General features: G+C 49.5%; 1 protein-coding gene across 3 annotated transcripts; it reads right to left on the bottom strand.

The window, feature by feature from the left end:
• Positions 1-112: 112 nt before the first annotated feature.
• On the bottom strand, positions 113-27,986 carry DHRS11 (dehydrogenase/reductase 11). 3 transcript variants are annotated; one of them, XM_054085335.1, is made up of 7 exons: positions 27,794-27,986; positions 12,877-13,086; positions 6,794-6,888; positions 6,228-6,357; positions 5,470-5,585; positions 4,690-4,755; positions 113-3,714 (listed from the first exon to the last, which is right to left on the bottom strand). In XM_054085335.1, exons 1-7 carry the CDS (start codon positions 27,923-27,925, stop codon positions 3,696-3,698), a joined length of 768 nt encoding a protein of 255 aa, XP_053941310.1. In that variant the 5' UTR covers positions 27,926-27,986; the 3' UTR covers positions 113-3,695. The 3 variants fall into 3 exon arrangements, with proteins under 3 accessions (XP_053941310.1, XP_053941309.1, XP_053941311.1); XM_054085334.1 differs by having other exon boundaries at positions 114-3,714; positions 5,470-5,562; XM_054085336.1 differs by lacking the exon at positions 27,794-27,986 and adding an exon at positions 20,563-20,700 and having other exon boundaries at positions 114-3,714; positions 5,470-5,562.
• Between the last annotated feature and the right edge of the window lie 8 nt (positions 27,987-27,994).

Consider the following 27,994-nt stretch of genomic DNA (forward strand, 5'->3'; position numbering starts at 1 on the left):
AGCTAACGCGTTTGCTGCAGGTACAGCGGTTTTAACCTAACTGACGATATATGCTCTATATGACCAAAAAAACCCAAAAACCACGAGTCAGAAAATTTAATTGGTTTTAATTCTACAAATGCTCTCTACCTATTTACAGGGTACCCAGAATATCCGTCTCAAACCCAGCAATGGCAGCCAAGTCAGCTGTTCCATTACTTATTTGCAAAAACCTGGTATTTCAGCGACGGCAAAGCTGAGCTCGGGAATGTGCCTGTGCGCTTGGACAAGCTGAAAGGGGATTGGGGAAAAAATGCCTTCAGTTAACAACGATAATCTGTCTTGCTTCGAGGCAAGCACAAGAGACTGAAACAGTTCAATATCCACGTTGGAATAACAAGAGCAGCTCATCCCTTGCACGGTTCAGTCAGACTCAGCAGTGCCCAGCAGCCTACCTGGGGATTTCAGTGACTGCGGCTTCATTTGAACGAGGACACGAGTCCAACCTCCACAGGTTATCCGTGACACAACTGGATGCTATTCTGCTCTAGAAAGCAATTATGTTTCTTCTCATGAAGAACCAAACCCACACATTTCTGTTGGAACCCTTCTCAAAAGAAAGCTTAGCTGTGGACAGTAAAAAGGATGCTATGTTTTAACATAAAAACTACTATACACACAACAGAAGAACAACAGTGTGCCTCTCTTTTTATTCTTTATTTTACAGTTCACAATTAGAAACCTACAGATGAATTCCACAGTTTACCCTGACGTTTGGGTTTCTTAAACGCCTCAGAGTAGCGCTGCCGATCCCATCTCATCCCAGGGAGATGGCTCGAGGTGCCACCAGGTTACACGAGGCAGAACGGCCAAGCCACCCATGCCAAGCCCCTCCACAGGCCGCACTTCAAAACCCGAAAACCACATTTGAAATGGAAAAATATACGGAATATCATTTCAAGGTTATTTTATAGACTTTCAATTGTTACAAATGTTCTTCGGGGGTAAAAAAAAAAGCAAACTTCCAGGGTTGCAGGTCAGCCAGGTTGTTATTTGGAGGGAGCAACTGCCCAGATTTGCCCTTTTTCAAGGCGCTGCATCTTAAGCAATTCTCTCTAAAAGTCCTTTTGCAAAGCAGAGAGATAAGTTAGGTCTCTCCTCAGCTGTGAATTTCAACATCTGCTGAACTTTGTAAACACCTGTAACCACTAGTTTGAGGGTTTCACCCATGCTATCCACATCCCTGCTCATGTTTTGTTTTGGCTCAGAATTTCCTAATTTCTCAACTTTTTTTTTCTTTTTTGCCTCCAACTCCTAGTTCAACTATCACGTCTTAAAAAGATGGCACACAGTGCATCTGCTGAATTTCAACAAGCTCCTGCAAAAGAAACTTTACAGAAAATGCCAGGAATTTTCATATCAAGTCTAGCTGAACATGACAGGGGCATCACAAAAAATCACGGTAGTGCTTGAACCTTCCTTAGCCAAGTGCCTCCAAATTAAGCATAACAGTGGCACGAAGACTGAAGAGCTCTTCCAGCTGGTGCAAGCTCTCTGCTGCGCTGAGGATCACTGGCTGCCTGCAGACCTGGGCTGGTCACTCTTCCAGTGACACGATCTAACAAAAACGCCATGGGTGAAACCCAGCTCTATGCAAAGAACCCACACAAAGCTGCCACCTGGGCAAGGTGGAGAAGGGCAGTGCTCTACAGTGGCGCGAGACTTCACCACAGGGCATGAATTTCACTCATAGTAAATTAAAAGGCTAAACCCAGAGACGAGGTTATGTGTGCTTGCCCACAGAAACCGGTGACAGATAGGAATGGACAGAACACACCACGAGCATGTATTTATAAAGAGAAAAAAAAGGGGCAAATTGCCTTTGTTTTGCCATTATGAAGGCATGTTTTACCAGTTTTCTCCTTGTATCCTTCTACAGTTGCTCACCTTTGGCACAAGGAATTCTATGTATCACAAGATTTAATTAATAATAATACTTCATATCAACACTCAGCACTTACATAGCGCTCCCCATATTCAAAGTGCTTTACAAAAGTTTGTGAGTCCTCACAACACCCCTGTGAGGTAGGTAAGTATTATTATCCCCATTTTACAGATGGGGAAACTGAGGCAGAGAGGTAAAGTGACTTGCCCAAGGCTTTACAGGGAGTTGAAACTCATGAAATAGTGGCCCAATTCTGTTCCCCTTATGGTGTTGTAACACACATGAACTCCCATAGAGCTCTACTGGTATAAGTAAAACAATCCAACCCAAGTTTCTCTGGCTCCCAGTCCTCCGCTCTGACCAACTGACAGTACCTACTCCCCCTAAACCAACAGTTCACCTTCCAAAACCCTACAGAAAAGTCCAGAGTGCAGCAGGAGCCAATCTGCAACGGTAAGGCAACACGTACATTAACAGCTCCTTAGGTCTGCAGCACGTCAGACAACACACAGACCTGTTTCTGCCACACTGCAAGAGTCTTCAGATAACTCAAGTGGGCTCCAGCTCTGCACACAGCAGCTTTGAGGCCAATTCTCTTCTCCCTCAAGTTATAATAAATCCAGAGCAAAACAATGTGGCTGCACTAGCGCAGAACTAGTACGAGATCTGAACCAGGCCTTTTACCTGCTGCTTTGTAGGCAAATGCCCCTCCTATCATCTTTTCATTCTGGACAGCTTCGGCATGGTTCATTTCACTCTCTCTCTCTCTCTCTCTCTCTCTCTCCGAGTTTATATCTCTGCATATAAACAAACTTCCAACATTTCCAGCTCATCAGCACCAGCATTTAAACAGCACCATACATCTTTCTATGACCGATCAATATTTCCAGAAAAGTGTCAATGCATGCAAACATCACATACAAAACATCAAGAGTGCTGGGAGATGATACCAAGGATAGAAGTGATCACAAGACAGCACACATTTAGTTTTTATTAAAAACACCAAACAACTCACTCTTACTGTAACTATGCCACTTAGATGATCATTCTAACCTGCAGAAGTACAGGTACTTTTCTTCCAACTATTTGCCTACCTACCTAGAAAGAAAGAGAAATAGCAAGCACACACATTTATACTTCCTCAGACTTGGCAGGCATGATTCATGTGAATGGGAAAGGAGGGCTTGGGGAGGTGAGGAACACTGTACACTGGGTCTAGCGCAGTGGAGTATGAAAGAAGTAGAAAAATATCACATGCATCATTACCATCAGTAATCAAATCTGATGAAAATAAACCCCAAAATTAAATGGATTCATGTATGACATCCACTGAAAATCTCCAACCCTAAGCACACTGAAGCAGGCAAACAACTTGCACCACTTCACCTACGTTCAGACACAGCATCAGCAAACAAGATTGAAACAAACCTTGAAAAAAAAAGCTAAAGGAAGAATACACCTGCCTGGGGACAACAATCTTCCACAAACCACTTCCCTGCATTATTTTCAAATACATTTTACTCTTAAGCAGTTTCAGAAAGGAGTGGGGGAGAAAGAGACCCACTACTATTTTCTTTAAACTGGCTCAGCACCGGCACCAGCTCAGAGAGAGGGAGAGAAAAATAATTCTGCAAACGTGATCCTTGGTACTCGATTAAAACGCTGCTAGCCAGCCGACGACACCCTAAATTGTGAGAGGGTTCGAAGTGGAGTGGATAGACGGTGCTGCTCACGATCCTCTTCGTTCGCTATGATATTTGCTCCGTGGGCCTCATCTGTATATCTGCAATCTAGAAGAGACCAACAAAGGGTTTTTACTGGAGCACGGAAGGCCGTTTCAAATCCTGCACTGGGCCCTTCCATGCTGCACATGAAGAAAGTTGCTGTGAGTAGAAATCACCTGGCTGACCACGATGTTAGAAAGAAATAAAGGTGAATGTGACTGCTCTGCCTTTAGTGAAAGGGATAAAAGCACAAACACACAGAGAAAAGATGGCAAGATCACACTGATTATAAACTCTCATGGTTGAAGTCTTTAGTTTGGTCCTGCTCACAGAGAGCCAAACAGAAGCACTGCTTGACCGGCCATGGGCAGCACTTCTCATCCTCTTCAGACAAGGATACCAGCTATTGCTACTGATCCAATGTCAAGACAATCTTGCTCCAAAGTAGCAGAGTTCACACAAGGGGCTCCTAAACCTCTCATGACCAAGGTTTGCTTTTGCAACAGGGATTTTTACATTGCATACACTAAACTTTGACACTGTTCCTGCTTCCTCCTGGCTCCAGCTGAAAGCTGGTCACTTATTTCACAGTTTGCAGTAGGAAAGTCCCTCTGGCAGCACAAGGATCTCACACCACCCTTGGGGAGGTGCACAGCACTTGGCAGGATCAGGCCCAACGCATTATTTGGTGGCTGGCAGAACCTGACCCAGCTGCCAAGATTGTCAGCAAATCTCAGATGGCACCATTCGATAAAAGGGCACAACATCCCTATATCCTTTCCATTCCCCCTGCCTTGTGCTCTGGGGTCAGAGCAGCCTTCACTAGGCCCACGGGCTGCGAGCAGCCTGAGCAGCACAATCCCATAGCTGCCATAAGGGAACCGTAAACAAACGTGACCACTGCTAATCCCTAGTCCAGGCTCCGCTAAGCACAGAGCTGATACAGCGGCCACAACGCTGATTAGCAAATGCCAGGGCAGCAGTTCCCCTCTCTGCCCTCAGCCACCCACTGCAGTGTCCTCCAACCCAACCAACACCTACCTGTACATGAGGTGGGGCACTGAGGACATATATGACAGCATTAGCCATGTCTTCAGCTTTGAGACACTGGAAAGATAAAAAAGGGATTCTCAGTCAAAGGGCACCTCAGAAAGTTAACCACAAGATCACTCCTTTCCTAAGCATTAATAATGAGTTTTGACAGTGTCACTGGGTCATGTTTTTTGACATGACCCAGTGACACTGTCAAAACTCATTATTAATGCTTAGGAAAGGAGTGATGCAAGCAAGCAGGAAAAAAGTAATCCATTAAAAATTTAACAAAAGGACATGTCTGGTTTTGATAGTTCTCCATTTCCTATGAATAATCTTACTACTGGCACAGTATTTCTGCCACATCAGGCACTGCCATCCTTATCAAAAATTCCCAGAGAAGCACAAGAAATCCTGTGCCAGCCACCTGCAAGAAAACATGCTCTCGCATTTCTTTTTGTGCAGGCATGTTTGCTTATTATATCTTCTCTTCAATAAAGAAGTCATAGCCTGCAAAATGCCAAAGCTGATAGGCATTTATTTACAGGAATATCAAAATAAAAGGAAAATATAGGGAGTTGGAAGCTGAACTTGAATGAAAATCCACCTAGTATGTAAATATCAGTGCAAAATCTGAGGTCTGAGCGATGAGAATCTGAGGATGCCGATTAAATCCTGGAAGGCACTAGGCACTGTGCAGAACTATTTCCTCGTGCTATTAGCCAGGAGAGAGACTGTTAAACTATAACCAGAGCCACTTCCCTCTGTTTCCATTTCTCCATGTCCTACCCGAATGCTCTCATAGGTCGCAGCAGCTCTCTCAGGGTCATTATCATGAAGTTTAAAAGCAAATCCTGTTTCCACCAGTCCTGGTGATATACACTGGAAAAAAAGCAGAGCACATCCTAATAGGATTTGTAATTCCCCTTCAGCAAAAGAATATAAAAAAAAAGAAAGGAAAGAATACTTTTCACACTGAAAAAGCCAAAAATCCCAGCCCCCTTTCTATGGTTCTCCTTCCCTTCCCTTTTCCTAGTGGAATAGTTCAAGAAAGCAGACTTAGCCTTCATGACCGTTGTGGCAGGTACCTCTGGGGACCTGCTGATGGGTACTCCCCTCTTCATGTCCCAAAGGGACAGAGAAGCAAAGAAAATGATGGGAAAGCTTGCAATACAAATTAACTTCTGGACACCACTCCTGAGATACAAGCTCTGCGTGAGAGCGGACAGCTGAGCTGATTGCCTCCCTCTAGCTGTCATGAGCCCCGCTTGCTCCCAGACAAGCAACTGCCCACTTTGTGCACCCAAGAAGTTTATTCCCTGACACGGCTCCTTGCTGCCATGCCTTCTGCCCCCCAGTCTCTCTCTGCTTGGGAAAGAGAGGCAGCCAGGGACAGCTGGCCACGGGACTTGAACATTCCAGTATGCTGAGTACTATTCTTGCATTTCCTTGCCTGTTTTCCAACGGGCAAACCTCTGCCGATAATGCCTACCAGCTCTCTACCACCCACAAAAGCAGGAGAGAGGAAGAGAGCCCACAGTACTCACTGTAGCTCGTATATGAGTCTTTGCTTCTCGGAGTTCTTGCCTCAGCCCCTCCGTGAGGGCTGTAACTGCGTACTTGGTGGCACTGTAAAAATGCACCACCGACTGCGGCACAACGCTGTGACCGTTCATACTGAGGAGAGAGCAGAAAGGAAAATGCCGAGAGGTGTGAGACAAGCAGTATCCCGAGAAGAAACCAATAGGATACTCAAATCCCTGTAACAAACACAGATTGAGGCTGACATAGTGGCTACATGGGATTCCCCTCTCCTGTGGGGAATGCAGACCACCAGAGGCTCCACTGGCCATGGCTTTTTCTGGACCTGGTCAGAGAGTTTCAATGTTCAACCTCACACCATCACAAGTGGTTGGAATTATCCTTTTCTCCCTGATTTGGTCTTTCCTGCATTTAGACCAGCAGGGATTAAAAAAAGTGGTTTGAAAATCAACCATCACAATCCTTAGGAAACCCCTTCAGGGCACTGTCAGACCACTCTAAGATGAAAGCTCCACTGCTTCAATCTTCTCTGCAGGAGAAACGGCTGAGCCCATACTCCCCCACTGCATACCTGTTAATGTTAATAATATGACCATCATCGATGTTTCTCTCTTTCATGGACTGGTATGCCTCTCGGGTGCAGATGCTTACAGCCATCACATTGACCTGAGGGAGAGAAAAGAAGAAACTAAGACTACCAGCCCTGCCTGGCACTCTCCAACTTGCTCCCTGCGGCTGTGGATGCAGGTTCCAGTCCCTGATCCACAGCGAGTCCCACAAATGCGAAGAGAAGGAAATGCACACACGCACACTGCACAGCCCGCATCATGCTGTGACCACGCTGGGGCTGCAGTATCAAGGGGTTGGGGCACAGATATTCAGATCTGTGAGACAGCCTTGGCCTCTGCCAGAAATAAATGGACTTAATTTGTTGTTTTACAGACAAGAACAAGACTAGAGTACAAGGTAAGGGAGAACAAACCTGCTTCCCCACAGTCAGCACACTGTCTAGGCAACAAAGTTGTTTATTTTCTACAGCACTGAGCACACTGGAGTTTGGGCAGCTGATAGGACACTAAAACAGGTAATTAGGTCAGCTAGTTAACGAGGAAATCCCCAGATACTGCCTGTCGGAGCCAGGCGCTCAGAGGAGCTGCACACCACATGGCCAGCAAAGAGCTTCCCGTGCACAACTGAAGCCAAAGATCACATCGTGCCATCGGGAGAGCCAGAGTAGGCAAGTAACCCTGCAGATATGAAAGCCACCAATCTGTCACACTGTCCGCTGACATTTTCCTCAGCCCTGACTGGGTGAGCCAAGTATGAAAGGACATGGCGATTTCTCTAGTCCTTTAGCACAGGGTCCAGAGCTTTCCACGCTCTTGCTCTTTGGACCAGCACTTCCCAGCACACTGCGGCTTGGTTAAACTCAGTCATATCACCTGCAATGTGCCAGCATTAATGCACAGATGCCGTGAGCATTTAGTGACCATAAAACACAGTCAAAGCTTCCAAGAAGATGGAGATAATAGAAATTCCCCCAGCTAGAATACAAAGCACCCAGAGGCGTGTGCAAGAAAGAGCACGCTGCCTCAGCAGCAGTGCTAATTGCTCAAGTTTACAGCGGTTTAGGTTTGGAAAAGTGCCTGAAAGGTAGGAAGCATTTGGTGAAGCCCTCTAGAAAGAATGTAAGCATTTCAAGGCAGGACACGCTGGCAGGTCCTATCTAATGGCATGACATTTTGCTAACTAAATAGGCAGGTCAAACAGGTCCAGAACCACCGCTGTGAACTGAATTTCTGATGAATCAGTAGTCAGGTGCAACTATAAATGGGAGGAGCAGCAGGAACAAGGCCATGTGGAAGAAAGGATATGCAAGAGGGCTGGCTATCATCGTTGTGAAACCTATGAACAAGAATGGAGCAAGCTAACTAGGACTTGCAAGCCCAAAAGGATATGCAAGAGAAGAACATTAGTTTGGAGACCAGAAAGTAAGAGGCCAAAAGAATTGGATTTGAGAGACGTAGTTATTGAGCAGCAGACAGAACAAGTGGGGTCAGCTGAAGGATCTTCTGGTCAATGCTTGTGTCTCAGTCCTTACTTCCCATTCATTACTAGAGCCCACACTTGAGTTTTTGCCTTGGAGATTGATAAATAGAATGCTTCTCTGATCTTGGAGTACCAAAGCAACACAACAAGTAGACTCATCATCCTCACTGAAGCACACTTTGGTTGAGCACACAGTCACTGTGGATATCTCTGTCATCACACCTGGAACTACACAGATAAATTCCTTGGCACCAGGTTGAAGATTTACCTTGGCTGTGCAAGGAAGAAAGTATGCAGACATGTCTGCATAAGGAGTGCCTCAGCACTGGATTGAAGCCCAGAGCAGGCAGGACATCTTAAGTGTTGGATTTCACAGTAAAGCAGTCAGGAAAAGTGGGAGCAACATGCTCCAGTCTGATATTTTAACCAAGCGAGGAGCCAGTCCTTTCAGATATGGATCTGGGCAACTATTAGTATAAAAAAAATTTAATGACAAGCAAAATTCCTGCTTTCCTCCCTGTTCCAAGATGTCCTGCACCCACCAGGCACCATGTCTTAGGGGCAGCATTGCTGCTGGATTCCACTCCATTGCTGTAGGCCACTAGAGGGTAACATCAGCCTGCAGGCTGAGACCCAGCTCCAACGCTGTGAATCACAGCGAGCAACGCTTCCTTGCGTGGGTAGAGTTACAACATTTTGACAACTATTAGCAAAGCAAGATACTAATCAACAGCCCCATGAGAAAGTCCAGAGCCTGTACGATAAGACACCTTGGTACAACAAAACAACTGTCTGGAAGGCAGCCGAGCTGGGATTGCCTTGCTGCCTTTTTCTGATAGCACCCACAGGATTTCGGGGTGAAATCCCATTTCAAAACAAGGAACAGACAGTCAGGAGCCTAAAACGTGCCTAGAAAATGAGCAAGTCTTAGGGCTGTATCACTTCAAGAAAGAATCTAAAGGCTGTTGTTACAAATATCCATGCAAGACATTTCTCGGTCTTGTTCCTATTTTAAGAACAAAAGGTTCAAAGGTCCTTTAGCAAAGACGGCCAACACATCTGCGCTCTGCCTTTGCACAGCACGCTGCTCAAGGCAGCCGGTCTGTGACTGCCGCGTGTGCACGTTAATGCAACAGAAACAATGAAGGCACATTTTCTAGTAATTAATGAGTTCCAACTGCCAGGTTGGGAGAACATAAAAGATCCTGTTCCTGGAAGCGCTGAGCATTTCACTTCCCAGAATCAGCCTTTTCTAAGGCATCAAAATTAGTATCTCAGCTCCTAAGAACATATAGAAACATAGGTTACAGAAAACATATCTCTGCACAGATGGTATATAAGAACAGAGCCTCGCTGGTCAATGAATAATGCCAAGAAGAATCAAACCCATTTAGCGTCTAGAGGAGTGAGGGGATGTGTGCTACAGTCCTTTGCACGTTGAACAGTGCAAACAGAAAGTTCAGCTCGAATTCCTCACTGTAAAGGTCAGTAGGTAAAATGTGAAGGAGCTGTTCAAATCCCAGAGCCTGGAGTCTGTGTACACAGCACCCAGTCCCGGCTACTCCCTTGTGGATCAGGGACGGCTGGAGGACTTTGCTCCAGCCTCATGTCAAGCACAACCTCACAAACAAGTAGAGGGTAAAAGGGGGAATCTGTGAACCAAAAGACGACAGGCTCAGAACCTGCCTGTGATAACACACTCCCTCCTGCACGCACAGCAAATGTCCTGGCTGGCAACACTGTGCTCTGCACTGCTGTAAAGCCACGGAGATGCAATTCCTAACATAAGGCTCCTGTAGCCCAGGAGAAGCAGCTCCCACCTTGGGAATAAACACCAGACACTAAGGAACTACAAAATTATAAAATAGGAGGAATAAGTAAATTATAATGTGATTTTCACTGTTCAATGTATAGCAAGAAATTTTACAGATTAGGGATACTGAGACAGGAGCCTGGAAGGAGACAGAGCCTCAAAGCTCATAAAAAATGCATGGAAACAAAATTCAATTTACCAAAACCAAAAAAATGCCTTTAGTTTAAAGCCCTAATGCCTTCCAAATCAATAGATCGATGGCTGTTTAGAAACGTCTCCTGTCTTGCAGCCCAGAAGTACGCTGAAACTCTCCAGCAGCATCTCTCAAACCGTGCTGCTCACTAACACCTTTCTCCAAAGGGACCTTTGGAAGAATCATCCCTGCTCCTGCTTGGCTCTGCAAAGCCCAGTGGCCCATGAAAGGTGCTGGCAACCTTCCCCTGACCTGACCCCCTGAGAGCTTCAGAGCATGTAAGAGAAATGGACCTGGCGAGTGTGTTCCCGGGGCTGGCGTGCCACAGCAGGGAGAGCTGTCACAGCAAATCCCTCCCCAAGCCCCGCTGCCACACCGGCGCCTGCACAGCCACAGCACGCTCAGAGTGAGATTTTAAGCAGGGAGATCACAGCCACAAATCAGAGGCAACACAGCAAAAGGAAAAACCCTGAGCTATTTCCGCTGCTTACCAACAGGCTAAAAAGCAAAGCCCAGGCTTGTCAGGCTCCTTAGGCTGAGATGGGTGAAGCACTTGGCTTTGGAGGGTCCCAGGGCTTCACCTTTGGATTAAAGGTGCAAGTGTTTTTTGTTCAGACAATTACAAGGAAACCAAGAGCAAACCCAGCAGCTGCCGGGAAGCTGGCGAGTGGAAAAAAAAATCTGCCAGTACACAAAGAAAGCCTGGATGTCTCAGTCTGTTCCCTGTGCAACAACAGAATTTTTGCTAAGCAAAAGAGAGCACCTATAGCCATACAGATCTCTCCAGTGGATAAAAACCAGCCTGGTTTCCTAACACTAACCTTGTGGAGTCATCACTCTGCCTCTCCTCCCACCCCATTCGATACCCCAAAGGAGCTCCAAAGGGTGCACACAGCAGCAACCACAGGGATGGGGACCCCACAGTCTCCCAAACTTTGAATCACTGCAAATACCAACACAGAAGTCTCCTATAGGACAATCCCCACTTCAAAAATCTTTCTCCCTAGAAGGAGGGGAAAGCAAGACAAAGGGAACACTCTCACCTGAACAGCCAGGGAAGGGAGCGCGGAGAGAGGAAGGGCCTTCAGCCGGCAAAAGCCAGGCATCTGCCCCAGCCTGCCCACCTTACAAAGAACAAAAGGTCACAAGAACAAAGAGAAACCAGTGCGAGGGACATGCAGCATCCACAGAGGCATCCACACAAGACACGATGACAGCGACCAGGACAAGCAGTTTACAAGGCACAAGTGACCCGCGGGGCCAGGCTTGTATAGAGACAATGCTGGGAAGTGCCCTGCTTTTCACTGGCTCAGCCTCAGCTACACTTCACTTAATTTTCTTTAAAGACTCCATAGCAACTGGGAACGGGGAGATGCGGCTGTGCAGTGACCCAGGCTGGGCAACCCACAAAAGCCTGGCTGGGCAGACAAAGCTGAGCTGAGCTTTGCTTTGGCTGCAGTCACAGCAGCCAGCAGACCAGCCAAAATCCTAACAAGAACTTAATTAGCCAGGATACAGCCGCTCTGGTCCTGGCAGCAGGAGTCCAAGGCCTCAATGTACCTCTCTGTTTCGCTTTATACAGCCTCTGAAACTGCTGCTGGATGAACAGCCACCGGCTGCCACAGGAGCCAACAGATCCCGGCTGACTCTGCTGTCAGACAGTGGCCCCAAGCCTAGAGCTTCGAGCAGCTTTTCAAATAGACCTGTCTTTTCCTTCGCTAGGACATGCTCTCACAGCCGCTGCAGGTGCTACAAGGCTTAACTCAAAGCCATAAGTTTGACTTTTGTGCCTATGGACGATGCTGTCATGCACAGAAGTACATGGTATAGGCAGGGAAAATTACCCTCATGAAAAAGTAAAAAAGCTCCTGTTTCAGCATCTCGGCAACCAAAGCTGCAGGAAAGCCAGTATAAAATGGATGCAGCAAGGGCCCGCTAACTGGCCTGGGATCCCACAGCCGTGGCTGCCAGTGCTACACGCAGAAAAGGGCCACCACGTACTGACAAAGGATGGTGAAGTCCCAAAAAAGATGCACAGTAGCATCTTAGGACAGCAACATCCAGGGAGAAGTGCTGCTAGTAAACAGCATAGACCACTTGCACAAAGTCCCAGTTTGGCACATGGAATTGTCTCGTTCACATCCAGCTCTAACCAGATTATGGGCAGAAAATTAAGGCATAAAGACAAAAAGCATTACAGCTTTTTAAGCCAAAAAGAATCTGCCCATTTTACAACCCACTGCTTCAACTAACAGGATTAGCTACAACAGCCAGTGCTTGGCATTCAATTTCCTATCTTACTGAAGGAAAAAAAAAAAGAAAAAGTAAGGCTCATCACCCTTTAGAAAGCCACTGAGCCAAAAGAAAAAACCTATTGAAAGTATTGAGTGTTTTCATACTCCAGGGTGAAGGCGTATGGCTCAGCAGTGCATGAGGTTTCTCCACTTCCAAATCAGCAAACTTGAGCCATGCAAGAGCCAGACGGGAAGCAGGTTCTCAGCTCTGCACACAGGAGGTATGTAGATAGGGACAATGGTGCTGGTGGCCAGCAGAAATAAAAATCAAGCACAGTTCCCGCTTTCCCAGCAGCACTACTCACATCTATCATTGTCCGCCAGCCCTCCGTCTTCCCCGAGAGCAAGGGTTCCGGGCGAGCCAGCCCCGCATTGTTGATGCATACATCAACTCCTTGATGAAGGGTCTTGATGGCGGAGAACATTGACAGGATCTCCTCTTCGTTGGAGAGGTCACACTTGTACGGGATGAGGGTCCCTGGATAGCCGGCACTCTGGCATTCAGCTGCCAATTTCTAGGGAAGAGGAAAGAAGAAAACAACCATCAGCCTCCTCTCCTTGTGGAGCAGCTTATCCAGCCAGTAAAACACACCCCAGGGCTAACGAAACACAGCAGCTTCCTGGCGAGCCCGTCTCAAGAGCAGGCGCTAGGGAAGAATCATTGTAAATGCTAATTAGGAAAAAAGGAATATCGATATACACAAGAGTCTGAGCGCTTCAGCCTTAAGTTATTAAACCTGAGGACACACTCTGTGCTCATCCATCACCCCAAGCAGCAGAGATCAAGGTGAGCAGGTGCTGGCAAAATACAAATAAATAAAGTCTGCCACACTGCTGCGCGGATAAAGGACACACAATCGCATACCTGACAATTCCTCATTAGCCATTACCAACAATTATTCCAAGCATCCAGATTTGTTATCAGACTAGATGATATAAAACAAACGAGAGGCCAAGAGCTGCTGCTGGCCGCCTGTGTTAATGATGCGGCAGCCACGGCACCAGATCCTCTGGAGGATGCCCTTTACCCCCTGATGCTAATGAGAAGCAGCATCTCATCTCTGATGTGTCATATTAGCGACAGTGACAGCTTCCAGCGCGAGGCGAGAGCCACGTGATGTCTGGTTTCTGCAGAGAGATGGACTCTGGCTACAAATGTCCACCAAATCACTCGAACGCCATGGCCCACGGGGCTTTCCCCAGCGTGACATTTCAGTGGGTGCCATAAGGCTCTCCTCCTGCCAGAGGCAGCTTTCCCACTTCTCCCAGCTCCTCCCTGCATACCAAGGACTGCAATTCACAGCCGGTTATGAAAGGAGTGAGGCCCAGCACAGAAATCCCCTGGCTGGAAGCAGACAGCGCAGGACAGCGATTGCACGTGAAGGTGGCTGCCGAACGGAGCACCAGCCCAGCTTGGAGCGGAGCACCTGCCCAGGAGCTCACCCAGCCTCGGCCAGAAACAAGGACACAGGGAAGACCAGCCAGAGAAACTCAGAGCACCCAGAACACCACTGGGAAGCTCGCACTGGAAGGATGCTGATTTTTTTCCTCGCTGTGAGGTGCAGCATCACCTCCCAGACTGGCCCAGCCCCTCCTGACCCTCCAGGAGGGCGCATGGAGAAATTCCCACAATTTGGAGAAGGTAGATGGCTGAAAACAGCTCCACCATCTGTACTGACACGAGGAAGAGCCCAGAGAGTCACGCTGCCTGTGGACGCTTTAATGAAAGTGGTGATAAACCAGAGCATCCTTCCTCCCAGGGCAGCTAACAAGCCCCTGGGGTCCCCCGTCCCTTTTATTTAGCAGAGCTGCTCTTTTGGCAGAGTGTAGCCTTTCAAAACACACAGCATTGATGACATCCGCAGAGTCTGCCAGCCAGCCCGATGCCCAAATTCTGACAAACATTAGACAAAAAAAACCCCCATGGAACATAAGGGAAAGTGGAAGAGAGAAGGAAAAAAAAATACGTATCAAAGCCAGCACAGCGCCTGCTCCCTCCACAGAGGCTGGCAGGTGATCTCGGGGGGTGCATCAGTTTGCAACCACCACAGGACCCGGCGAACAGCAAACCAAAGCACAGGCCCAGCTCCCACCCACCTGGGCTCCAACATGTGCCATCCCATGGATCAGACACCCGCACGCCCAGGAAACCTGCAGGTCCCGGTCCTTGAAGTGGTGTTGGAACCAGCTCTGCTCCCTGGCCAGCACAGCACAGCACAGGACAGCTGTGCCTCGGGGGAACAAGGAGGGCTGGCAACCCTGTCAGATGCCACAAAGTCCAAAGAGAGGAAACAAATCCACCTCAAGATCTGGATTGGCTCCCAATTCTGAATCATAACGCGTGCTCTTCAGCAGTGGCTTTTTCAGTGGCCAACTTTTTCTTAGCCAGGTTTTACACAGAGCAGGGCTGAACATCTTCAATGGGAGAGGGACAGACAAGCCAGGAGCTCCAAACCTCTCTCTGTGCCCCAGGGACATTAATTTAGCTCCTCTGGGGCAAGTGGCTCTGTTCAGTAAATGATTTTCTACCTTTCCCAATACCTAAGACCACTGCAGAGGTGGTCCAAGTCCCTGGACAGTGAGTTTAAGCTCTTCTGCTTTGCCTTTCGCAACAGCCCGCAGCTCCTACAGACCACAAGCTAAAAGCAGCCCAGGTCTCACGGTCCGGCCCAGAAGCCGTCCTCCTTTCAGGGTACCACATCAGTGAAAGCACTGCAGTAACACAAGAATTATTACTATTGCTCTCACAGCACCATGTGAGAAGGGGACAGACATGCTGAGTTCAGCCCAAAGATCGATACATCCCAACAGCATTGCGCTCTCTGGAGAGCTCTGCTTGGGCTGAGCTAGACAATATTCCTGCCTGATGGAGAACAAAAGTGCCCCTGGGACTGAATCGTACCTCTCCGTCCCCTCCCGGGGCTGGTTTCATTCTGCTATACATGCAGTCCTGTTGATTATGTGCTGATAATGGTAAAAAAATATATACTTTTTGAAGACCAGAGTACACACCTGAGAAAACAGTTGCGGGGAAAAAGCCTGCAAGTGGAGCATTTCGAAAATTAAAAGCAGTATGAAGGGCTGCTGGAAGGTGCCAAACCACTCCAGGGACAGGAACTTGTTCCTGCAAAGATATCAAAGGGGAAAATGGCCAAGGGGTCCTCAGCCACGTTCTGCATAACCTGGCACCAAGGTGACAGCTTCAGAGCTCTCTCCATCCCACCATCCAAACATGAGCACTCCACACAGGGATCCATCCCATTCCATATTTTCTTGTAAAATACATGTCTGGCACTTTTTCTTCTCAATTCACCAGGTCACAACCAGGAATATGGTCTTAATTTGCTCTTGGAAGGGCGCTGGTGTCCTGGCACCTCCTGCAGTTCCCAGGCTGCATTGAAAGCTGAGCTGAATTATCTTTCCAGTGGTACCTCCGATTGTCACTGCTGGAGTCAGTGCTCGTTGCAGGTAGAGCAGGTGCTGCCTTTCAAAGTTAACATACTTGCATGCAGAAGGAAAAGTAGGGCACCCATCTCATCCTGAGGCTGAGCATCATCGTGCATCCCAAAGCTGTGGGGAAGAAAGCTTACAGCTCAGGGCAGGAAGTAGTCCATCCATATTCAGCCCTGCTGAACTCAGATCGAGCACCGACAGTGATTTTAAAAGATGAGAAATACAAGCACGAGGGACTGGAGTGAGTCTCTTGAAAGAGGATTCGTGCCAGGAGAACTGGCTGGAAGAAGGGCCAGATGGGAAAGGACAGACAAGCTCATCTGCAGCCCAGAGGGAAATGCCGTGTTTAATAGCTTTGCTTCCATGTTCAGATGTCACTTGTCACTATCCAGTGACACCTTTCACCACTCAGTACAGCTCCTCAATGGAGGCAGACAGGGTCTAAACACCACAGGCTGCCACATGGTGACCCAGACGAAGGAGGACATAAAGCGAGGGGCACTCTGGCCAGCGGTGGCTGTTGTGGCAGAGCTGTCCATCCGCCTTCCTCAGTTATCTCATTAGCTTATGTCTTAGATACACCACGAGTAAGCTCTTTCTCACTCCAAGAAAGGTTTCTCTGCCACAACAGACCAAAGAAATCAGATATCTCTCAAGATCCTTTTCCTGTCTGGTGTCTCGCCACCTCAATCGGGACTCAACATGGATCCTTTCATCTCTCAGACTACGCTTGTGTTAACAAATTCTCTTTGAAAATGAAGTGTCAAACACCACTGACATCCAGGCAGAGCTGAACGCGCTTCAACCATCTATAGATGAAGAGTCATCACAGGCTCTTCAAAGAAACATCAACTACAGGCAAGTTTGCAAGACAAGACTTATATAAAGCAACTGGCTGAATTGGGGAGCTTGCAAGAGTTTTTCAGAGCACCTGTTAAGTCACTCAATTAATGCTCATTCCTCTTTAACGATACTGCACGCACAAAAAACGGTGGGGGAAGCCGTTTTTCCAGATTTCACAAGCACCTTGAGAGGGACCACATAACTGCAATACAGACGAGGGCCAGTGCACCTCCAGCAGCTACAGACAAAGATTAGAAACAAAATCTGAGCACCTCTGTACCACACCGTTACTACTGGATGCTTGGAAATGGACAGGCAGGTGCTATAGCTACTGGTACAAACTGGGATAACGCAGCCTAAAGAACAGACAGACGCAAGCCCTCTCCCCTGTAATTCTGATACGCTACCCAGCATTAACAGAGTGTGGCAAGTTCTGCACCACCCATGAAAGACCAGCTTTCCACAAAGGGCATCTAAACGACTCATGTGATATAACGAGCCAATACTGCAGTATGTATTAGATACACAGGCTGCGATGTGCCTCTTGCTTAGACACCAATTTTTCCATTGACATCACTGCGATTTATCTCAGCTTCCAGCAGCGTTGGATAAATGAATGAACAAATGAAAAAAACACCTAACACCTACCTACGTGTACATAAGACGAAGGAGAACACCTGGTCATGATACTTACCATATATCATATAGCTGTCTGCTTTTGAGGGTCTAAAAGGATGTCTTGCATTTATGGGACTTTTTCCCCTATGTTAAGAATACATCAGTTCTTCCCAAGAAGGAGTTAATGCTCTTTGTGCCTACAACACTTGGAAAGGGCACAGTGCCACACATTTAGATTCAGGCTTGGTAAAATGGTTTAACAAAACTAATTGATATAAACATTTAAAGGGACTCCTAAGGGGAGGAAAGAAAGGAGAGAGTCACGTAGGGCTTTATTTGGCAAACCATCCTATTAACTTCAGACACATTTAGTCCAGGGAGATTAAAGCCAGAAGAAACCATTAGGTAATTTTTAATCTGACCTGCCATTCATCACAGGTACCTACATCCCACTGATTTAGCTTATGCTTAAATACATAGCAGTACCAAGAAACCAACTGGAAAGAAACCAAAGTCACCCCAATTACTTATGCTATCTCAAAGAAATGAAGGAGAAAAATCCCAATGAACAGCATCACAGTTGTGAAAGAAAACTAGGGGCTGACAAATCCTTTCATTTTACTGATTGGGAAGTTTGAAGCTTCTTTTAATTAAGATTTAATACCAGTGCAACAGCATAATAGAGAAAGAGATATATACAGTGAATAAAGCACTAGACTGGGGTTTATTTCCACAGTGCGCTCTGTGACCACGGGCAAGATTCAGAGCTGTTTCCCCATCTGTAAAATGGAGATAATCACACTGAGCCTTCTTAAAGCTGCTGGGTACCCGGGGCCAGGTAACCAGACAGGGCCTCCGTGGGAGCCGAAAAGGAGTTTTCAAATGAATAAGAGAGTAAAGCGATTCTCCTTCCCTCTTGTGAGCTTTAAATTGATGGGTTTCACCGTTTGTTTGCTGATCGATGCTCCTCAGCTCAGACCCATGCCTGTTGCAGGACAGAAGGCAGACCGGTGGATGGGAAAGCTCGGAAAGCGAGGTTTAAGTGGAAAAGCAAATGCGCAATAATCGGTTGGGGCACCAATACCAAAACCAGCGTACAGAAGAAGAACCGGCACCAGTCTCAGACCATTCACCTGAAGCGCATCTGAAGGACAGGCAGCCCGATTAGGGAGACCGAACCTTTTGCACTGCTTCAGAAACCCACCCACCTCTCACCACAAATGAAAAAGCAATCAAAACTCAGATAAGCCCTTGTCTGTATTTTTCACCCTGTATCATCCTAAATGTACAGACTTCACAGTGCTTACAAAGGCTCACAGGTGGCACACAAAATCAGCACTCATACAATAAATAACGCAGAAAAAACAGATCTCGCGTCATGGAAGAGAAGGGAATAAAACCCTGGGGAACCTCTTGGATCTATTTGCTGTTTATCAGCTTCCAGAAGCGAGAAGCAGAACGGGGAGAGGCATCTAAAAAGTAACAGTCCCAGCCAGGCAGTGGTGACTGCAGTCATCATCAGTGTGACAGAGCGCGGCATGGCAGCCCTCGCTCCTGCCCGGCTCTTTACACCCATGGAGATGCGATGGTTGGCGATACCCACCAGAGACAGAATAATATCGCATCTTGGCAGATCCCCAGCATCAGCTGCCTGGGACATCTGGATGCTACCCAGGCCATGACCATCGAACATCATCACGGTACCTGCTCTTCACCCAGCGAACACATCCCACAGGCTCCGGAGGGGCCGGGCGGCATCTCCTGCCTATTTCCTACCCGCGGGCGCAGTGTGGCACAAGGCAGCCACTCGGCTGCTTTCATCCCTGGCACTGAAGCCAAACTCCCAGCTAAGCAGGGGTCTGCTCGAGCAGTCATGTCTTCCCAGTAGCGGTAACTGTCCTCCCAGGCTGCTCCAGACTCACATTGGATTTTTTCCAAGCCCTCTCTGCTCCCTGTACTTTTTTCAGCATTTAAACATTCAAGGGTTATTTTTTTTCCTTAGCTCACTTAATTTTAAATTTCCAGCCAAATTACCCCATTTACCCTGAAAGCCCCTGCTACCTCAAGGCACTCAAACAATTGCTCCTTACGTCAAGGCTGAAGGCACTTTTATTTTTCACTGCTTGCTCGGATCACGTTGCTATGGGCTGGCATGGGGGAGGAGGAAATACGCTGCTCTTACGATGACAGCTCATTAGAGCAATCTCTCTTGCTTATTCTGAGGTATGACTATCCTACAAGCATCACAGGTGCCTGCCTGCTTTTCAGCTCCGACATGCATAAAGCAGGTTCCCACGCAGGCAGGCACGTGGATGCTCTCTTTCCTCAAAGAATCCCACTGCTCTTATTAAGACTGAAGCCGCTGCATCGCAGCCACCTGCAGTCCTCCACCAGCCCCTGGCAGCTCTCGCAGGCAGGGTTCAAAGACTGTGTCTCTCCAAGGCACCCGAGTGCCTGCACACAGCAGACGCGGCGATCCGCGCCATGCAGGCTGGATCGCTGCCCATTCAAGCCTAGATTTCCAAGGCAACCTCCAAACACACCACTCCAAGGGCAGAGCCGAGCTTGAGCTTCAGCCTGACGCGCTCAGATCGCGGCACATGCCTTCTACGCCACATCCACTGCAGGTGAGCACATCTCTGCTGCGCTCAGGGAGCGAAAAAAAATAGTATTCATTTTAATTAAATAAAACACCATGTTATCTTGCATCAGTGGAGGTCTGAGATGCCCAGCAATCTCCTGAAGATCGAGAGTATTATCAGAGGTCCATGGAAACCATCAGCACGTTCCCATCCTGAATAACATCTGTCGTACCCAAGGATATTGCTGTATCTCGTCGTGAGACTCAGGAGCACTCCTGAGGCCGTGCAGGACCCATTCCCAGCTCTGTCACGGGCTCACCGGAGGCTTTTCCTCCTTTCCCAGCCCCAGCATCCCACCTGCGAGACAAAGCAGCAGCAAAGGACAACCCACCAGCGAGCTCTGAGCTCCAGGGCTCAGGAAAACATAATCACCACTTGTGGCCACCGGGCTGCGGGCGCTTGGCCAAACCCTTCACCTCACTGCCACCAACTCACCTGCAAAGCACCCGCTGCGGTCACCGAGAGCGCTGTACCAGAACAGCAGGTCCCCACTGCCAGACCAGATTGGCCTTTTCTCCTCTCAACACCCCACGGCGCAGCTCTGGCTTTTCTCCAGCGCAGGTGTTTGCCCGCCCTGCCCCAGCGCCACCCGCACGGCCGCCGCCACGCCGTCACGGGCTCCCGTCCCACGCCCGTGTAATCCTCAACGAATCCTCTTCTGCAAAGACAGATTAACGCCCGCTGGCAGAGGAGCGGGCCTTCCCCACCAGCTCCCAGTGCTCCACAGCACCAGAACTCAGAGGACGGATTCTGAACGTTAAGACACCCCAGGTTTGCGCCCCACTGACAAGCGCGGCGAAGGCTCCCACGTGCCCAGCCGTGGCCGGAGCACGCGGCAGCGACAGCGGGGATTACCAGTTCCGCTGCAGGTGCCACGATTAAACATCTGTACCGACGCCACCGGACACGGCGGGCTCAGCGCCGCTCGCTGCCGCCCCAGTGCTAATCCCCAGTTAAGCTGAGCGGAGCTGCAGCTGATCTGCATGAGCCTAAGAAGCAAACTGCAGGTCCTGCAGCAACTCTGCTCCCGCAGCATCCTGCAAACACCCCCCCCAGGACCAACCAAGCCAAAATAATTGCATTGTCAGCCAGGAATTGACCATGAACAGTTCCCACATGGACACGGGCAGGAGCGAGGGTTACAGCTCGGCTTTGGCACAGACAGTACTTTCTGCGGAGCTTAAACTATTAACAAGCCCCAGGAAATCCACCCCTGTATTCAACCCCCCTGCCTCATAAACCCAAAAAGTGGATCAGAAAACCCCCTCCATGTCGGAATGCGGCCCCGTACAGCCCTCCCACCTCCCCAGGGCAGCGGCCACCAGGTTTTCCATGAGGAAACCAAGGCATGGGACCTGCCCAGTGACACAGGAAGGCAGAGGCAGAACCAGAACCCCACCACACCTCCAAAACCCCAGGAAAAGCTTGTCTAATTCTTATTTTTAGGGCTGTGAGCGCAAAATACCCTTATATCACTGCTCTTCTGCAAAGCCAAAGGGAAAGAAGAGAAGGAGAGAAGGGAGGGGCTGCTGCAATAAGACATTTTTAAAGCACATTTTGGGGAGAAGGACGATGAATCCAATATGGTTTAAAAGCAATCCTTCCCCCACGCACCTCCTGAGCTTCAAGGATGAGGAAAACCATTGGGACAGTGAAGCATTTGTTCCCACTACTCAGATCAGCAATTACAGGATCTCTCTCGCATTTAATCACGACAGGATCTGTTCAGGGACAAATGGCAATAAAAGCACCTCAGGGGCCTTGAGTACCCACCATCCCCGAGGGAAGGCCGTCGCCAAACACTAAACAAACCCTTCCAGGGGCCAAGGAGATTCTGAAGGTCATTCATTTACATAGGGATTGTGCCTTGGGATTTTCCGGCCTGAAGCTGCTCCTCCTGCCTTAAAAATATAACTCATGGGGCTACCACGCAGCCCAGCAGTGCGCCGGGAGAGCGGCGAGTCCAGTGGAAGAGGAGGTGGGGAGCGACAAGGTCCACGACAGGCATTTGGAGACAATAACTCATCCACCTTCAGCTCTGCCCAGCACTAAAACTCCTGCCTCTCACACTCACCCATGAGCACCTTGCTTTAAGTCACGAGGTTAAGACAACGCGGACACAGAGGTGAAACCTGTGTTTTTTAGAAGGCTCTGGTTGCAGGGCAGAGGGACAGATCCTGCTGCGGACACCGGGCAGCGCAGGGGCATCCACAGCTCGACCCCACGGACAAGGCACCCGCCGCGAGAGGCCAAATTTGAACAAGCTGACCTCTAAGCCACCAATGTGATTTGCATGCAATGTAATTAAATTCCACATTCAAGTACTACAAAAAAAATTTAGCCGTTAATTAACTTCCTTGGAGTACTGAAGGAGTCGAGAACCCCCCGGGCACCTTACAGCACGGGGCAGCGAGCGGTGGAAGGGCTCAGCCAGCCCACACACAGCTACTCGGGATGCCCAACTCCCACCAGGAAGGCTCGGCTGCTTCTTCCTCCTCCCATCGGCACGGCGCTGCGTGGCGAAGAGAGCACTCACCTCTTCAGAGATTGGACCGCTCGCATCTGCAATCAATAGCTCAGCTTATCAAAGGCTATTTCTTAAGCAAGATCTAACCTTGACAACGCGGTCCCCGGTTATAAATGTTACCTTTGATCAATAACCGTCACAAATGCATTAGAATTAATTGGTTAAACGTTGTATTTTAAACCGCATTTATGGCTTCCTGCACAGCTCGCTCACTGCACCCCAACAAAGGACAAAAAAAATATTGTTTTAAGAACACAACATTCATGATTAAGTCTCTGCAACACCTCGAGGAAGGCCATTGCCTGAGGGCTCCCATCTCCCCCTGCTCACCGCCACAGCCTGATGTCGTGTTGCTTGGGAAGAGGTTCCCCCCATCCTGCCTTTCTCGGCTATTGGACTTCAGGAGCCAGCTGACTTCCCACTGGAAGAGTCTCCTCTTAGGGATGAATTAACAGCACTCAGGAGGTGTTGGAATAAAATATAATTTAAATTTAAACAAAAAAATAATGACAAAATAAGTGACAGGTGCCCCTGGGCACCCCGCAGCGAGGTGTCAAAGGAATGAATGAGCTGCTGGAAGATTTCCAGCAAGAGCGAGTGCAGCGCTGCCTGACCTGAGGCTGCTGGGACTGCCCCAACCAGAGCTTCTCCCGGCCCTCCTGCAACGGTTCCAGCCAGGCATGCAGGAATGCAGCGTTCCGACACCAGGGCGGGAGGAAGAACTCCGGCCAGCGCTTTTGCCGTTCTCTACAAGTATAAAAATACGTGAAATTAAATGCTATCATAAAAGCGAGTGCCATACCGAGCCTCAACGGTAAACGCTTTGGAAACAGTGCCCTCTCTCACACCTTCCTGTGCTCTAAAATAAATGTGCCGGAGTACTCCGATGCCTTTACCACACCTGACCCTTCATTTACCACAAACGCGCCCAAGCCTTCCCCGCCCCTGGGAATAACACTGCAAATTAAAACTTATGCCTCACAGTGGATAAAGACCAGAGAGAGGTTTGCCAGCCGAGGGGAAACATTTTTTTCCAGTGCATGGGGAAACCCTTTCCCTTTTTGTGCTCCTGCAAGAAGCTAGAGACTAAATACAAATTCCTGAAAAACATCAGGAAGAAGGAAGAGGAAGAGCCTGGTACCGGAGCCGTCAAAAGCGATGCTCTGCCTTTTGTCTGCAGGATCGAGTGACTGCGGCTTAACACGCTCTCATGTCCCCAGCGACGCCGTGGCAAGGCATTAAATCCCAAGACTCCCGGCAGGCTGGAGACCCAGGTGATCAGCAAGGGGGTCCCCGTGAAGGTGATCAACAAGGAGCAGATTCCACCAAAGTTTGGTCTAACAGGCTGCTAAGAACTCTTGGCTTATTTATTGAAGCATTGATGCTCGCCCCTGACTGGGAATATGTGCAGGTATCTGAAGAGCAGAGTCTGTAAAAGCACGTGCCAAAGAGTCTGTGACAGCTGTTAGCGCCTCTCGGCTTTTCCTTTAAAACAAGCTTTCAACCCAGATTATCTCCTGGCCAACAAAACTAAAATAAAGCCACTTAATTACATTTTATTCCTCGATGTCTGACCATTAAAGCTACTGTTGGACGACCCAGTGAAGTTTGTGCTCACAAAAGCGGCACAAGTGGGGAACACGGGGTTGCGTGTGAGCGAGGACTGCAGGAGGGTCTGCACCGAGGTGGAAAGCGTCACAGTTACAGAGGGGAAACCCACCGCCGCCAGCACCTGCGTTTGCCACGCCTGCACACGCAAAGATGTGACAAAAGAAAAATCAAATCCAATTTTGAAAGGATACCATTGGAGTCAGGGGGAGTGCTCCCTCGAGGCAAGCTGAGCGCGTGGCTTCTCTGTGCAGCCACAGCAAGGGGAAAAAAATAACCCAAAAAAGAGACATTTGCAGGTTTTGTAAGGCATGAACATTTTTATTCCAGAAGTCAAAGGGCACTGGAGTTGTGACACAGGTTTAGTACCAAAACCACAACTTCGCCATTCCTTCGTTATCTTGCCTCAAGCCCTTATCTGATTTTCCAAGAGATTAAGAAATCTCAACATAGCATTTATTGTCCGAGTTAAATTCCCCACAAGATAGCACACTCCTGCAGTCACCAGTCTGCAGCAGGTTACAAACCCCCATACAGCGCAGTTTCAGCCCCTTTACCTTAAAATGGATGACCAGTGCATACCGTTAACGAGAGCACACGCCTTTGTGATACGAGCACTGCATTCCTGGTCCGCTCTCGTTCAAACTGCCTTCATTTATTTTGGGGTTTGCTCCTCTGTACACTGTTATCCACAGAGGTTTTTAGAGAACTATTCAATACTAACAGAGCAACAAGATTTGTCCTGCAGCACCGACAGCCACCATGCTCTGACCTCTCCTTTATTCACATCTGGCAACATGAAGCCCTCAGCTCCTTCATCCCTCTCTCTCCTCTCGTTCCCCCCTCCCCGCGCCCCAGCCAGAACATCAGCACCGCGTTCCCCATTCCACACCTTACGCGTGAGCTGCTCTCCTTGAACCGGCCCATCCTTCACATCCCCACCAAGGCTTCCCGCAAGGATGCCAACCTCCAGCTCCCGACCAACAACGACTTGGAAAATCAGCAGCCGGAGATAACAGAGGAGCGTATTTTGTGGATAGATCTGTTATACAATAACTAAACGAGGTAAGAACATGCTGGCAGAGCATTGATGGCACAGATCTTCCCATTTCGCTCGTACTGCCTGGAGCATCCAAAGCCCCTCCAGCAGACAAGAGCCCCACCGGCAGCGTCCAGGATGGGGTCTGGCCGCATCGCTCGCTGCGCCCCCCGCACACAACGCCAGCTCCCGCGCCTCGGGATGGCTTCGTACAGCCACGTCCAAAGTCCCAAGTCCCAGCGTGAGCTCAGCACTCTAAATATCTTCCTCCTTTTTTTTTTTTTAAAGAGGAAAAACACAAGGTGAAGCTCCCGGAGGAAAGCTGGGTTATCGTAAACAGCCCTGCTCCGAAGGGATGGCAGGAGCCGGTAACAAGCCTCATCTGTGCCAACACAAGCATCCCTGGCAGCCAGTCCGAGGGGATGGATCCGCTCCTGGAGCGATCCTGGCCCACCTCATGCTCAACCACCATTCTCTGCCCGAGCCAGCGGCACCTCGGGGATTTTCTTCCTCTTTAAGAAAAGATGCTTTGCAATAAATAAAAATAAACGGAGCCAAACACAGTCCAGGTACCTACTGAAATAAACCACTGCGAGCTGCAAACATAATTCAGTCCTTGGAGAGGACAGAGGAGAAAGAAGCAGCCGGGACAAACGTGAGCTGCAGTGTTGAACACAAGTTTTTGAAACAGAGCAAGAACAAGAGACTTGGAAGATGCCAAACAGTGCACACTGCTCAGCACAGGCACAGACCGTACAGTGCAGGTAAATCACCTGTATAAAACACGGTGGCACTTGTGCATATTCGAATAAAAAGGAAAAACCTCAAAAAGACTGCTCTTTCTTAAACCTATAATGTATTTTTGCCAGAAAAGTATCAAAAAGGAGGGCTCTGGGGCTTCAAAATGGAAGGAAACTCCTCTGCAGCACCAAAGGAAAAGACAAGTTTCATTAGTAAAGAAACTCAAAAATATTTCAAAAGGAAATAAAAAGAAAGGATGATATTTGAAATGACTTTTCTGGAGGGGAATGGGAAACACCGCCATCCTTGAGCAGCCCCTGCGCGGCTCCAGCAGCCTCGTGCAGTCCGGGAACGGAGGGACTTTAAACACTATCAGCCACGCGTGGGAAAGCCTTTGGAGAGCTCCGCTTTCCCTGTAAACCGCACTATCCAAACATCGGGAAAGCCAAAATTAGAGACAAGCCCCAGAGGACAGTTCAGTGAGCCACGCTGGTGTATTTCCTCCTCTCTGCAACTGGCGCTCTGATTCGTGATGAAGAACTGCAAAAGTTGTGTTTCTTCCGAGCATTTCTTTGTTCGCTCCCACTCCTCTGCAGCACCAGCAGTGCCAAAAGCCTTTTCTATGATTTTTAGGACAATTTATTCTTGATGTCAGTGCTGGTGTTGTCCTGTGCAGGGACAGCAGCTGGAGTTGATGGTCCCTGTGGTTCCTCCCAACTCAGGACACTCTATGATTCCGCGAATCCCCATCATCTGTACTAAGGAAACGCAAGCACTGAACGCTCCGAGATCTCCCGCAGCTCTGCAGGCTCCGACTCCCCCGGACAACACTTCATCCGCCTGAGGAGAACTTCTTCCCTCCCTCAGAAGAAACTTAGAAAGCAAACAAGCTTCAGCTCGCGCCAGCGCGAGGTAAAGCCTACAAACACCCCACCTACAAAAGGGGATCCCACAGAAACGATTTCTTCTCATCACCTTTATTCCTAAGCTACCGCCGAAGCATCCCTTCGCTCCAGGGATGTGCGTCACGGGGGAAAGAGCGGCTCTACTCTAAAGCCGCTGCTGTGAGGGTCTCGGCTTCGCTCTAGAGATGCTGTAGGGGTCAAAAGAGCGTTAAGGACCAAAACTCTATTTTAACTCCTAAAAAGAGCATCCCGGGACCGGCAGAGCGCTCGGCACATCCCGCGCCGCGCAGGACTTCGCATCCCCGGAGGCAGCCGGAGCCGCTCCGCGCAGCCCCGAGCAGAAGGTTTGAGCCCCAAAACACGCCAAGAACTGAATCCGCCCCTCAGGAAAAACTCCCACCTGACCGGCGTTGCTCCTGCGGAGTGGGAAACTCCCCCCCCCGAGCCCCGGGAACGCACCGCGGGCTGCGGCGGCCGCTCCTCTGCCGGGGGGCGCGTATGGGGGACCCCGCACAGCCCACAGCGACCCCGCAGCAGCCCGGAGCAGCCCAAGGCAGCCCCGCTCGGACCCCGCACAGCCCAGGGCAGCCTCAGGCATCCCCGCACAGCCCCGCACAGCCCGGAGCCACCCGCACCGGCTCCGCGCAGCCCCGCGCTAATCCCGCGCAGCCCGGCCCGGCCCCGCCGCGCCCCCGCCTGCCGTGCAGCGCTCTGGCCCCGGCGAGGCCTTGCGGGGCGGCGGCAGCGCTCGGCCCGTGCCCGCCCCCGGGGCACTCCCGCCGCGGGGCTGCCCGGCCGCGCCCGAACGGTGCCTCCCCGGTTTACGCCCCGCGCGCGCCCCGGTACCTCGATCTTGTCGACGCTGCGAGCGCACCCCACCACCTTCATGCCGTGCTGCACCAGCGCCCGCGCCACGGCCGCGCCGATGCCCACGGAGGCGCCGGTGACCAGAGCGACGCGCCCGGTCCAGCGCTCCATGGCCCCGGCCCGGCCCCGCCGCGCGCACAATGCACCGCCCGCCCGCCACGCCGGGCGCGCCCCCGCCAA

The sequence above is a fragment of the Cuculus canorus genome, chromosome 20 (genome assembly GCF_017976375.1).
Source record: "Cuculus canorus isolate bCucCan1 chromosome 20, bCucCan1.pri, whole genome shotgun sequence".
In the NCBI taxonomy this organism is placed as follows: Eukaryota; Metazoa; Chordata; class Aves; order Cuculiformes; family Cuculidae; genus Cuculus; species Cuculus canorus.

Excerpts from the sequence above, each read along its gene's own strand:
- DHRS11 (XM_054085335.1), bottom strand. The coding sequence starts at position 27,925 with ATGGAGCGCTGGACCGGGCGCGTCGCTCTGGTCACCGGCGCCTCCGTG. Across the intron at positions 6,358-6,793 it reads CATATTATTAACATTAACAG|TATGAACGGTCACAGCGTTG; the intron begins GTATGCAGTGGG and ends CTCTCTCCTCAG. Across the intron at positions 5,586-6,227 it reads AGACTCATATACGAGCTACA|GATGTGCTCTGCTTTTTTTC; the intron begins GTGAGTACTGTG and ends AAATCCTATTAG.